Here is a 14,616-nt window from a genome sequence, read left to right on the forward strand (position 1 = left end):
GCATCCATCACTCCACCCCCACTGACCCACACATAAAGTAATTTCACTGCAGTTGTGGTTATTGTTGAAGCCTGCTCCTCTGCTGGTGGCAGCTTGAGGATTAGGGCATAGTTGAACAGACGCAGCAGGATGGCGCACTGAGCCATGAGGTAAGATACCATGGAGTTTTTGGGGGGTTATTTTGCGTGGTTCTTGTTGTTGGTGATATCTAAATAAATCAAGGGTATCCCTGTGGGTGTCCGATATTTTTTTTTTGTTGGTCGAATGGATACATCATGACGCCTGAACCTCTACTTGTACTTGCTCGAAGGGTTGTGTTGTCTCCTATGGCCAGGCTCTGTGATGTGGACATCCCCTATGACAGGAGTCAGACTGCAGGGCAAAGTTGTGTGAGTTCAGTTCAGTCGATCGGCTCAGTTTTTTTTTTTTTTTTTTTTTGTATAAACTGGCAACGTTCTCAAGTCCAGCCCCTGGCATCTCATGTCTTCTCTTAAGGGATTATTTTTGGACCACTGGTTTTGTGTTTGCATGCAAGTATGTACAGATGTAATTTAAAAAATGTTAGCAACTACAAATTTCTTGCACTTTAATATTTAGGAGACACTAATCAAGGGTACAGAAAAGGAAAAATATGACTGTGATCTATCTTTTTGGTCACCATCCCTCAATAAATATGACTCAGTTGCTGTTTTTAAAGCAAGCATATCCTGTTGAATACATTCCGAAATGAAAAATGTTCGCTTCATCATGCAAATGTCCTTTCCCAGATGTCAAACAAGCTAGCCTGGTGTTAAACCAATTACAATTTGGGTTTGTGGGATCAGCATAAGCACCCACGCACTTGAATTTATAGTAACATATTAACAAATAGAGAAATATTTGTTGTTTTGTCATGTTTGTATTATTAATGATCTCGTGCTCTGGAAAGTGCTTTTTTTTATAGCTACAGCACATGAGTATCGGCTTTTTTCCTGGAAATTCTGGTCCACCAACTGGCATCTCAGGAGGGGGAAGCCATGCACCATGAACACTTTGTGTAGTGGAGATGCGGTGCTGCTGACCTCCATTCACCACATTCTCAGCCAGTGGGCAAAATACTTGGAAGACCTTCTCAATTCTACCAACACTCCCTCCTTTGAGGAAGTTGAGTGTGGTGATTCTGAGGTGTGCTTCCATATCTCTGGGGTTGAAGTCACCGGGGGGGTTAGGACTCTTCTCGGTGGCTTCATGAGCCCGGAATTGCGAACGGCTCTGGATGTTGTGAGGCTTTCCTGGGTGACACGCCTCTTTAACATTGCATGGACATCGGATACAAGCGGCCGAAATGAGTTTTCTCCGCAGGGTGTCCGGGCTCTCCTTTAGAGATAAGGTGAGAAGCTTTGTCATCCGGGAGGCGTTCAGAGTCGAGCCGCTTCTCCTCCACATCGAGAGAAGCTAGGTGAGGTGGCTTGGGCATCTGATTCGGATGTCTCCTGAGCACCTCCCTGGTGAGGTGTTCCGGGCATGTCCCACCGGGAGGAGACCCCGAGGAAGACCCAGGACATGCTGGAGAGACTATGTCACCCAGCTGGCCTGGGAACGTCTCGGGATCCCCCGGGGAGAGCTGGAAGAAGTAGCTAGGGAGAGGGAAGTCTGGGCTTCCCTGCTAAAGCTGTTGCCCTCGCGACCCGGCCCCGGATAAGCGGTAGAAGATGGATGGACATCGGAGACAGTTCCTCTTCATCGGCAGACCGGGGTGGTGATGCTTCTTTTTAAGTCGGGGACCACGGGTTATGTTTCAAATACAGTGGGATCACACTCGTCAGCCTCCCTACTAAGGTCTATCCAGGGGGTGCTGGAGAGGAGGGTCCATCGGGAGGTCACATCTCAGATTCAGGAGGAGCAGTGTGGTTTTCGTCCCAGCTGTGGAACAGTGGACCGGCTTGACCCCCTTGGCATGTTACCCGGGGGCCAGGGGTGCATGAGGAAATCGATTCCAGTGAAGGTTGGCCTCAACTAAGGCAGCTTTGTCACCGATTCTGTTCATAACATTTATGGACAGATTTTTTTTTTGGGTGCAACCAAGGGCTTAAGGGGGTCCAGTTTGGTGGCCCCAGTAGTGTGTCTATGCTTTTTGCATATGATGTGCTACAGTTGGCTTTATGAAGCTGCACTCTCCAACTCTCACTGTAATGGTTGGCAGCTGACTGTGAAGGAGCTGGAATGAAAATCTGTACCTCCATATCTGAGACCGCGGTCCTCAGTTGGAAAAGGGTGGAGTGCCCTCGGGTCGGGGATGAGATCTTGTCCCAGGTGGAGGAGTTGAAGTATCTTGGGATCCTGTTCATGAAGGAAAAATGGAATGGCAGCTCAACGGGTGGATCGTGGAGCCTCTGCAGTGATGTCGGTCTGTTGTGGTGATCCACGGAGCTGAGGCAAAAGCTGAAGTTCTCAATGTACCGGTCAGGCTATGTTACCAGGTCCTGAGCGCCGGGTCATTCGCTAAAGAACAAGATCCCGGATACAAGCAGCTGAAATTACTTTCCTCCGCAGGGTGTCTCTGCTCTTTCGAGCTTTGGAGATAGGGTGAGAAACTAGGTCATCCGTGAGGAGGTCAGAGTAGAGCCGCTGTTTTAAAGGTGACAATTCCACGCGCACTTTAAGAACAGTGCCATTGGTGAATATATCATATTGATCCACAAAATTGTTTGTGTCTATGGGGCCCATTTGTGAGCCACAGCTTATCACACGTCTAGTTGTGTCGCAATCCCTTGGTGCAGGACATGCTTTGAGTCTGTGGCAGAGTTGTCTGTGTGCGTGCGCGTGCACGTGTGCGCGCTTGTGTCAGTATGTGCGTGTCTGCCAGTGTATGTGTTGATGTGAATGAAGTTTATCCCTACTGGCCCAGATGCACGCTAAATCATCGTCACCAGCGGTGCGTCGCAGTACTGCTAAGCTGGAACATTTGGCACCAAGTCAGCAGTAAAAGAAAAAAAAGGACACAGAGAAATAGAGGACATTGAGTTGAGGAATTCAAAGGAAGTGGAAGTTGGACGCCAGGAGCAGAACAGGCGATCTGGCTGTTTGATACTCGGAGGTGGCAAGGACGCGGCTTCCATCCGTCTTGGTCTTGTCAATCGGTCCAACTCAAGGAGATGGAGCCGTGTGATGACGAAGATGAACTTGGGGGATTAAACACTTTCAAGTGAGTGCGAACTAATCTTCACCATTTTGGAATTTCTTTTACATTTATCATTTAGGAATTTCGGAGTCGAAGCTCCCATTATTGATCGACACCACATTACATTGCCAAACAGGTTTGTCATGTAATTGTTTGCATGTATTTATGTTGCTTGTCTTTTGGGTAATAAGGGGTGGGTGGTGTGAGTGGGTCAGTTGGGTAATTCTGAGTTCCGTCAGTCCTTTATTTACTCCATTCTTCAAAAGGATGTAAAGGAGAAAGTTGAGTCACATCTGAAACAAAGCAGGCAAAATTATTGCGCATCAGTCCTACGTAGAGCAGTGGTCACCAACCTTTTTTCTGCCAGGGATTTTTCTTGTTTGGAAATTGTTCTGCGATGAAGTGGTGTGGATGAGTGCTGAGATACAAAGTTATATTTCTGATCACAAATTAATCGCCAATGGGGCTGGGGGCAGATGTACCAAATGGCGGTCCGCAGAGTGGTGCTTGGAGACCTCCGGTTTGGAGAATGTGGTCTTTCTCATAAAGACTGAGTCGGGATGCTCCACTACGACTGCAACTGTGGTCATTTCATGAATCTTTTCTTGTAATTGTCTGTGGTCTACCTAAGCGGTTCGTGCTTGTCATGCCATATGTCATTTGGTTCATTGAATTGTCAACGCACGTGAGTGTCACATAAGCCTGAGGAGGCTCCAAGATGCAATACACTCCCACATTCTTGTAATTGCTCAACAGATTCTGAGATTACGTCTGAGATCGGTACGAGAGGGCTACCGATGGGAAGTCTTTAGAAGGCTCGTGTCTTTGTAAGTGTCATGTTACTTTGCATGTCTATTCATATGCATTGCAGTGCTTAGCCAGTTCATCTGAGCGCCTGCCATCAAACAAAAAGGAGAACCTCCGGCATTGTGAAGTGTTTTAATGCACACTCAATAAACGCTCAGCGTCTAATGCCTTACCATTTCGAACCGTAATTAGGCACCCTCACCTTTTAATATCCAAACTTGAGCCAGCTCACTGGGTTCAGCGTCTGAAAATTCGCAAGCCTTAATCAAGCATAACATTCAATCACTGAAACCATTGCATGTTCAATGATGCAAGCAGCCAACTATAATTTAACATTTCAACCAAGAAAAGAAAATAATAATAATAATCAACACAATAAATGACGATAATTATTTTATTTTAGCATTAAAAATACAACTGATGTTATTTTCGCTTTTTGTGACATCAGACAGAAATGATGCTGATAAATTAGGGCAGCTATGGCACAAACATTCATTTGGGTGGTCAGGGAATAGAAGATATTTACTGTTATGCTTTACATACTGTAGTTTGTACTGATAATGTGAAAACACTGCATTGCATTCCATTGGATTCTTCTGTCGGTTAATAGACCGCACTAGATATTTTTTTTTAAAATGGCAGTAGAGTGGTGGGTGTTCTGCCACTGATTGTCATTTGGCGTTACAATCCACGTACACACACAAATAATAAAATTATAATTAAAAAAAGAGAATAAAATAAACAAAGAAATGTTTGGGTTTTAGTTTTGGTTTTTGCTCGGAACCTAACCATGAAGCTAGACATCTGCAGTTCAGCGTGGGTCTGTCGGATTGACGAGGTGCCAGATCGCTGCATCATTGTTGAAGGATTACAGCAGTTGGGCGAGAGGTCGTTGGCCAGTAAACATGTGACCTAAAAAGCAGAGAAATGAAATTGGTGTTATTGATGCAGTGGAGCTGAGTCTGCAGTGGACAGAACACGGGGCTTCTTCTTTTTCAATCTTGTCGCCTGCTGTCATGGCTATCCAGAGTCATCAATACTCAAAATAGTTGAATGTCGACTCAACGTGTCTCTTTTGAACTTTTATGTTGTAGACCAGTTGGGAAACCTCCAGATTCTACAATATGGTTTCATGGGTTACACCATTTCATCATCTTATGCACCTTACAAATACGACCATTTGCTTGAGGCTTTTTTCGAGCATGACTGTGTCCCAGAGTACAAAGCAAGGACCTTAAAGGCATGCTTGGATAGTTTGGTTGTGGAACAACCTGAAATTGCTGACCACAACCCCATCAAACATTGTTTTTGTTTTTGGAGTGAGCTGTGCATAAGGGACTATCTCATACGTTCAATATATTGATAAACAGCCACAGCAGTCATGCCAACTCACTTGACTGGTTGGCATCAATGCTTAGAGGTGTAGTTGCCAGTCCAAAAACGGATTGCAAAATTTGAGTGCATCCTCACTTCACTAATCACGCATTAATGTGTACAAACACGATTCTCAAACATGGCCATTCCTAATGGCATGCAATTACCAAAGCATATAGTCACAAATAAGGCACATCCAACTTCACTTCAAAACCCTCAATTCCAACGACACACATTCCGTTGAGAAAGCAGAGTCAGGTGACTCAAAGTTGGGCTCTTCTATCTCTGTGGTTGAAGTCATCGAGGTGGTTAAAAAACTCCTCGATGGCAAAGCCATCCGCCTGGAGTTCCTAAAGCTCTAGATGTTGTGGGGCTGTCCTGGTCGACACGCGTGGACAGGGGACTGTACTTCTGGTTTAACAGAAGGCGGGGCGGAAAGGTGTGTTCCAACTCCAGAGTGTTCACGCTCCACAGCTTTCTCTGCAAGGTCAATTCATGGGTGCTGGAAAGGAGTGTGCATCGGAACGTCGAATCTCAGATTCAGGAGGAGCAGTGTGGTTTTTGTCCCAGCTTTGGAACAGTGGACCAGCTCGACGCCTATGGCAGGCTCCTTGAGGGTCCGTGGGAGTTCACCCAACCAGTCTGCATGAGTTTTTTTGGGGAGAGGGTGCGGGTGCTTCGGGAGTACGGGGTATCAAACCCCCTCATTTTCTGCTCCCTGTAGCACCAATGTCAGAGTTTGGTTGACATTGCCAGCAGTAACTTAGATTAGTTTCCAGTGAGGGTTGGACTCCACCAAGGTTGCCCTTTGTCACTGATTCTGTTCATAATCTTTTTGGACAGAATTTCTAGGTGCAGCCAAGGTGTCGAGTGGCTCCAGTTTGGGTGTCTCAGTATTTCATCTCTGCTTTTTGCAAATCTTTAAATACCGTTGGGCCAGCTTACCTCTCTGAGCTCAACCATGCCTACGCACCTGTGCCCTCATGTCTGCAGACCAGATACCAGTGGAGGTTCCAAGGTCTAAGCGGAGCTTCAGTGTGGATCAAGGCCTTTTTATTGCCACTCCTTCCCTTTGGAATGACCTTCTGTTAAATGTTAGACAAGCCCCGTCAATGTCATTTAAAGACACATCTTTATTATTTGGCTTTTGAGACTGAGAGTGTTTTTGTGTTTTCTGATGGCTCCTGTATATGTGTTAGTATCATTAACCCTTTCAGGGACAGCGGTTACTACAGTGGACAGTTTATTATGTTATCAGGTTACAGGCTGCGTGAAAGGGTTAATTTGTGTTTTAATATGCTGTTTTCCCTTTTTTTGTATATATTTTGTATAATTGTTATTCTATATTATATGTAAATAGTTTGATTTCAACTGCAGCTGTTGTGAAATGTGCTATACACTCATAAATGAAGTTGTATTGTATCATGTTGTATAAGGCTTGACAGGTTTCTTGGCCGTATGGGTCAGTTGGCAGGTATGTAAAACCTAGTCTTTGGAATCTTCTGATTCTTTTTGTGCCTGACAGAATAAATCACCAAGTCACCAAGATGAGTTGTTTCCCTTTTTATTTTTTTTATTTGTATTTATTTTTTTACTAATGACTGCATTTAAGCTTTTTTTTGGACTCAAATGACAGCTTGGACCATTTTATAGACCGTTCAAATTATGTGTGCTATCGTCTATTTTAGACACAGCCCATGTTATAAATGTAGTTGTGCTGATGTTGGGCAAAGTACTGTTCCTGAAAAAGCTGATCACTCCATTGACCAGCGAGGCCGTTGCATCAATAACTTGTTTGCACATCAAACCACCATTAGAGTGTACAGCATGTGTGAGATGGCACGTTTTATTGACAAGGCACCACTGCGTTGTGTGTTCAATATTGTTGTTGTTGTGTATGCCTGGAGGCTGATGGCGGAAAATGATTATCTCAGTGGGCAAAACTCATTACAACACTAATCTAACTATCCCTGAAGAGCTACCATTGAGAAGAAAACAAACTGGTGTACCCCAAAGTGAGAATATGAAATCCATTGTGTGTTTTCACACGTCCCTCTTATGAACGACTTATTGCAGACAGCTGATGAATGACTTCAGATGACGTTAGATAATGTTGAGAACACAATGTTATAAAAACTTGCAATAGCATGTGCAATTTAACGTTTGAGTTGTGCATTTAAATGATATAGAGGATGGTTCAGACTCAAATTAACAACTTCTGTTGTGTTATGCGATTTATTTCGCTGATGAATGTTTAGCATGTATTTGAGAGGTACTGAATTTTGAAGTGGAACGGATTATATAGCCTACTTTAAAACATACAGCATTTCGATGAGCATAACAGATTTCCAGCTTACCTTTTTGCATGCGTGGATGCTTGAAAAAGAGGTCCCTGTATTTTGAACTCATTACTTAGGGTTTTCTCTGCATGCGGGTTAAAAGTTCTGAACAGATTTTCATGAGTGTTTGGTTGCAACGTACAGTAGGCTTGCACCGATGACCCTTCGAAAAAGCTCAGAAATTCAGCAGATTACTAGTTGTCTACTCGTAGACACATCACTCTCCCGAGGAGGCTATTTAGCAAGCTGACAGCATGAGGTGCGATACAACTGAGCTCGTCAATGGCTGATATTCAGACTCACATATTCATGGGAAGCATGCTGGCATACCAACTAAATATGCATGGGTTTGTTGAAATAGAGCCATCACAGGTAGGTGTAGAGTTGAGCAAATCTGGGATGGTAATCAAGTCACGGTCGATGTTGAATTGCGATCTTTGTGAATTTTTGTCATACCATGATGAAAACGAACTGTGCCTTTCCTCATATTCTTGACTGGCAACATTTTCCAACTGTCCTCCCAATATGAATGATTCTTGGAAATATATACATAAATATGACATATGATGTTACTAATACTTATGTAAGAGAGAGATCAAATTTACACTCAATCAGAATCGGAGAGGGAGGATTACTTATTAAGTAGCTAGCAGCTTCAAGGGCTAAAGTTAACTGTTTTACGTCTACATGTAAGTTCAAGGTCATTATCACAATTTCCATTTAGCCAGTGATGGTTTTGCGTAAGCGCCATTCTATTGCAGTCCGGCCACAGTGGGTGGCCGTCTCCAGCTTTGGGGGGAGTCTCAAAGTCTCTCGAAGTCTCCAACAATAACACTTCATTTTGAAGAATAGTCACAAGAAGAATCTGAAAAGTCACTAATCCAGCCACAAAGTTGCTAAATTGGCAACGGTGGGTATTGAGTAGAGATTCCATAGCGCTATCATTGGTCATCAAGATAACGATAGCTAGAAAACTCACACCACCACTTACTCCCAACAGCAAGTCATTTCAACCTGAATAATAAGTGGCTAGGAGGTATGCTGTAATTCTTCATCCTTTGCGTATTTTGAGAGAAGAGAGAGACTGGCAAATGCTTTAAAGAGGAAAGAAAACGCATAACGCCGGTCTCCTGTGAAATCAGAGATACAGGACAAAATTCCAGCAACTTGCCCTCCGCCTTGTCTCCTCTTTGAATACAAATCTCTTGCTACATTCATGGTTTCTACCTTGACCTTTATCTCTCAAGCCTCTCTTACATGCACGCCTGTTCCCATTCTGACACCCCGCCTTGTATCCAACTCCCCTTTCCCTCCTCATCCAATCAGATTAGGTCACAGGAAAAAAAAAAGTGAGAGATTGCTGGTTGGATTATTGACGCTGCACAAAAGAAATTCTATGATCTCATTGTTAGAAGAGCATGTGTGTGCATGCATGTGAACAAAATGGTAACGTGCAGCTCATCTACTGCAATGCTGGAAAGATGCATGCCCTGTTGCATGCTACATAACCAAGCAAAAGTCTTGGGCATCATTTATATTTCGTCATCCTTACCTTGGACATTTCTGTAGGTCAAAAGCGGTTGTACATGATGACAAGGGGCTGCAGCTGCCACCTTTAGCCAATAACTTCACCGCCAGTTGCCACCACAAAATAAATCAGACCTATATTGTCTTCTTAGTGTGTAGAAAAAAGGATGCTTACATTTTATTGCTACTCTGAGCCCTGTTTCCTTTCAAGAAGAAATGCTTGCATCTTACAGCGCTACCAGTTTAAAATAAATAAAATGGTCAAGAGTTTAACTTGACCAACCCCAATGAACCACAGACAGGCTGGTAATCTTAGATTTATTTTGTGGTTGTTGTCGATGTTTAATATGATCAAGTGGTCTGTCAAGGAGTATTTTTAGATAATTGGAGGTTTATTGAGCAGTGGCAGCACTAACTCTAGCTTACATCGGGGCTTGTTGCCTGGCTATACAAAAGGTGGTTTTGAAAACATTATACGTCTTCCAGGGTTCATGGGAAACATTATGACAGGAAATATTCATTTGCAACAAAGCACTATATGGAAGTTTTGACAAGCCGAGAACCAAGCGCTGTGCGCATGCACTCACTGTTGTGTGTTTGTTTCTCTCTCTCTTTCTCACTCACTCACTCACTCACTCACTCACTCACTCACTCACTCACTCACTCACTCACTCACTCACTCACTCACTCACTCACTCACTCACTCACTCCATCCATGACATGAGCCGCCTATCTTCATCAGGGTCGCTCGAGTCTATCCCAGCTGTCTTCAGGCTGTAGGCAGGGGACACCCTGAACTGTTTGCCAGCCAATCGCAGGGCACACATAGATGAACAACCATTCATGCTCACACAGACTGATTTGGGAGAAAACCCATGCAGGCATGCGGAGAACATGCAAACTCCACACAGGAAGGCACGGGCCAGAATCCAACACTGAACCTCGACAATGTGAGACAACACATTAACCAATCTACACAGCGCTGCCCTGTATTGTTACAGTGCTTGAAAGTCTTTAGTCTACGGCAGTGGTTCTTAACCTTGATTCGATCAAACCCCAGCTCAGTACTCACCGTGTGACTATCGTGATAGTATGTCATACAATTAAAAAAGAAACTATACTTAGGCCATGTGATTTTAATTTACTTTTTTCCTGTTTTTAATCAATGTGTATTTTTCATGTCTTGAACTTGTAAAAAATAAAATTTGTATTTTTCACTAGTGAAGGGTTCGGTGAACGTGCGTATGAACTGGGTTGGGCTCATCACCTCGAACAAGGTTAAAAACTACTGGTCTAAGGGCAATGTGTCGAATTTTTTTCATCTTTCAATGTTTATTCCTAATATACTGTATATACACAGTAATCCCTCGTTTATCGCGGGGGTTGCGCTCCAAAAAGAACCAGTGATAGGTGAAATGCGTGAAGCAGTGAGCTTTATATTTTACAGTTATTATACAATACTGAAATCAAAGACCAAAACCTGTTTTCAGGCCCAAGCACAAAAAAACCCCAAACGTTTTCAACAAATAACGACGGTATAATAGTTCTTGGAAATACTGTACTGTAAAATAATATTGCTTGAGTGTGTCTTCAGGTGCCTTTGCCGGTGCAGAATGTGTTGTCGACATTGTGGGGTATGTATCTCAACTCAACTCAATTCAACTGTATTTAAGATAAGATAAGAAAACCTTTATTAGTCTCGCAATGGAGAAATTCCCAATTCACAGCAGCAAAGTTATGAAAGGAAGAGGTAGAACAACAAAATAAAAGAGCTGCTGGAAATAGAGCACTTTCTAACATATGTACAAAGACGAGGTGCAGAGACTGTTAACGTTGATCAGTGCCTGAGCCAATCAGGATGAAGAACGTAATTCACTGTTTAAAAGCCTAAAAAAAATCCACTAAAAAAAATCAGCTGATGAACTACAACCATAGCCATGTTATCACTTGTAGCAAAAAAAAAAAAAAAGGGAGCATTATATACCACGTGTCATGGGAGGAACAGAATTTGGAGCCAGAAGCAGACAGGACAGAAAAAAAAGATTTTATATACAAAAATACAAAGTCCCAACAGAGAGCAGGGCTGGATGCAGAAGGCATGGAGAAAACTTGACATTCTGGCAACATGTCAATGAGCAAGCTGAGCTTAAATACTAAGAGATATTCAGACATGGCCAATCCAATACATAGGCCCGCTTTTACCAATGGGTTTCACTGGGCTGTCCAGTGGCCTCCAGTAGGGCCTATCAGAATTAAAAACTAATCATCATCCTGGGTTCGATTCCGGCCTTTTGGAGTTTGGATGGTCCTCCTGCGCCGGCGTGCTCCGGTTTCCGCCCACATTCCAAAGACATGCATGGTTTCTCTAAAGTTTCCCTAGGTGTGATAGTGAGGGTGTGAATGGTGTATGTGCCCTGAGATTGGCTGACAACCAGTTCAGCATGCACCCTACCTATTGCTTCAAGTCTGCTGAGATACTCTCGTGAGGATACAACGATTCAGATAAGGGTTAAAAATAAGAAAATCCCAATTTGTTGATTCATTTCCATTCTTGGCATGAATGGACCAACCCACGGGCGTTTCAGTGAGGCGCCTTGGCCATAATTATTGTGTCTTAAAAGTCTAGTAGTTTCATATTATTCTGCCACTTCTTAAACTTTCTGTCAGTCAATTCACCGCTGCGAAGTTGATGAAGAAGACAACTCTAGTGGGCCTATAGCTTTATGCGTCTTTTTTTTTTTTTTTTTTTACACATAATTCAATTGTGAAATATAAATCGCAGTTTGTGTGTTATTAAAATTCACTTGACTGGTGTCTGCTTGAATAGTACTTCGATAGAAGCGTGCATAATATACAGGTAGGAAGGAATCAGGGAAATTGCATTTATTTCAGTAATTAGTTTCAAAAAGTGATACTTTTGTTATATTAATTCACCGCACACAAAGTGAACTATTTCAAGCCTTTATTTATTTCAATTTTGATGATTATGTCAGAAAGATATCCAGTGTTTCACAAGATTCAAATGTTTCATGTGACCTTCAGGAAAGGATCCCCAGCACAGAAATGTTGTCTTCAAGTAACATCCCCTTACTACTTTCAGAAATCTTAATACTTTCATATTACTCTGCCACTTGTTGAACTTTCTGTCAGTCACATTGTTGCTGCACGAGGCGGCAGAGATTAATGCCAAAGGGCCCATTGGAAGGCTTTAAATTCCACATTATTCTACAGTTTGTCAATCAATCACATAGTTTGCGGCATCTGGCGATGGTGGTGGTCGGCTGGCCAGTCAGCCCCACGCGCAGGCCACCCGCGGCCCCCGTCACGGTGGTTGCCTCATGTTGCTGTGGCACCGGGGTGCAGAACAACTGTCTCATTGGATTTAAAAAATAATAATACTAATAATCTTTGTGTCTTTCTGCTCACTCTTGTGTGTCTGCAAGAGCTTGTGTCTCATTCTCTGAGTTTTTAGCCATGATAAAGGTAAACGCAGTTAAGAGAAGTGTTCCCCACAGACCGGAAAAGTGTGTACTTCTTGATTGTTTTTAAAGCCGGCAACCATTCGCAAGCACTCTACCAACATCTAGGACGTGTCTGTCAGTCACTCCGTATTTTATCAATAACAAACTACTCATTAGCATTGACTTTCTGTCACAGCGTATTAACTCAGTGTTAGTTTGGCGCTGGCAGTGAGCACTTCTGAAATCATACAGGGCATGCTAAGTTGAAGGGCAGTATTACCCCCCATGGCTCAAAGGATCCCAATAAAAGAAAGGAAGTATGACAGATAAGACTTGTTTAATTTATAAAATGGCAAGCATAATACCATGGACAAAAATAGTTATTCATTTTAAAGAATGATGGTTCACCGCATGGGTTTGGAAGCAGGTGCCCTGGGGAAGACACATAGCAAAGGTTTTACCGGCAGGGAGCACTGGACCCAGGTGCCAGACCATACCTTACTGTTCTGTTTAGTCTCTTTCAGAGCACTATTGTAAGAGCAACATCATCGAAGTAGAGAATGCAGCAGTATTGCTCTTCGCTTGCTGATGAGTTTGGCTTTTTAATACTTCATGACGTGGATCGTTTTGGCACCCTCCTCTGTGTTTGATCAATGCTACGTATCGACACAATCCATCCAAACAACCTGTAAAAACATGTTTTTGTACGGAGTATTTGAAACATTCTTGCTGGTTGTTCCGCATTCACACATTCTGGTGTCTGATTATATAATTTGAAACTTTAAACATGCACATAAAGCATACAGTTATGCGTGAGAAAAGAAAGATTCATATTTCTGCTGCTAAATAATCATTATGCGTCTTTATTTGTAGAAGTAAAACTTAGACGAAAAGTCTTTCATGTCTTTTCTTGTAGTTTTTTGACTATTGAATTATGGATACGTTGTGAGAAAAGTCAATTTCAAAATTACATCATTAGATTTTTTTTTTTGGGGTGGGGGGGTTACATTTTAATGCTTGTGTTTTGACAAGTTGTTACTTTTCCACTCACCTGAACACGACGCCCCCTCTCCTTCGGATGTACTGAAAGAAAGAGGCTGACCGTATTCATTTATATTGCTGGAGGTGGAAGAAATTTCTAGTCGATACACATGAGGCTGAAAATTTTTGTCAGGGGTGGAGTGGTGGTTGTACGTGGACCCCCCCCCACCACCCTCCCCCTCTCAGGTTGATGCCTGAGGTCCCCTCGACCCCACCCCTTGAAAGCTCCTGAGCCTCTGTGAGCAACTAGCTTCTTTAGCCTTTTGTGGCTTGCCTTCCGTGTGTCAGCAGTCTTCCTCATGATTCGTTGATTGGGGGGACAGCATGAGTTTCCAATATTGAATGTTTTAAAGTTCAACATTTCTGAACCCGTCGCTGATGGTGTAGCGGTACACCCGCCTGACTTGCGTGCGTGCGGCGTAGGATTGGTTCCCACTCAGTGACGATGTGGATGTGAATGCTTGTTCGTCTCTGTATGTGCCCTGCGACTGACTGACGACCAGTTCAGGGTGTAGTGAGCCTTCCGTCGGAAGTCAGATGGGATTGGCTCACAATAAACGGTGTTGAAATTGAATGGGTGGAAGACTTTTGAAGCAAAGGATGGAAATATCTGTCTGTGTGTAACCATTCTAGAGACAAGTTTCAATTTCTCAACTCTAAAAAAAATATTGTTCATGTTTTTCCACAATATTCTTTTTTTTTTTTTTTTAGATAGACATGGATAAGAGCACATGCAGATTTTTTTTCATCATCATGGTTGACTGACATATTTTAAATATACATTATGACATTAAAAATCAACACTTTACAATTCTTTTCCCTGATGAACTACAAATTGTTTTGGGAGTGTATTGGGTCTCTGTCTTGCTGTATAATGATCATTCTTCATGCCTCTGATGTCAATATC

The 14,616-nt window shown here is 42.9% G+C and overlaps 1 protein-coding gene across 3 annotated transcripts in view; it reads left to right on the plus strand.

Moving 5' to 3' along the window:
• Positions 1-78: 78 nt before the first annotated feature.
• Positions 79-14,616, plus strand: part of LOC127591919 (FERM and PDZ domain-containing protein 4-like) — a 50,504-nt gene continuing 35,966 nt past the window's right edge. The window contains exon 1 of one of the 3 annotated variants that reach the window (XM_052052233.1): positions 79-149. In XM_052052233.1, coding sequence (XP_051908193.1) covers positions 145-149 — 5 coding nt within the window. In that variant the 5' untranslated portion in view covers positions 79-144. Of the gene's footprint in view, positions 150-2,759; positions 3,185-14,616 lie in introns of those variants that run through there. The other 2 variants (XM_052052227.1, XM_052052223.1) reach the window with 2 other exon arrangements.

The sequence above is a fragment of the Hippocampus zosterae genome, chromosome 2 (assembly GCF_025434085.1).
Source record: "Hippocampus zosterae strain Florida chromosome 2, ASM2543408v3, whole genome shotgun sequence".
NCBI classification, from domain to species: domain Eukaryota; kingdom Metazoa; phylum Chordata; class Actinopteri; order Syngnathiformes; family Syngnathidae; genus Hippocampus; species Hippocampus zosterae.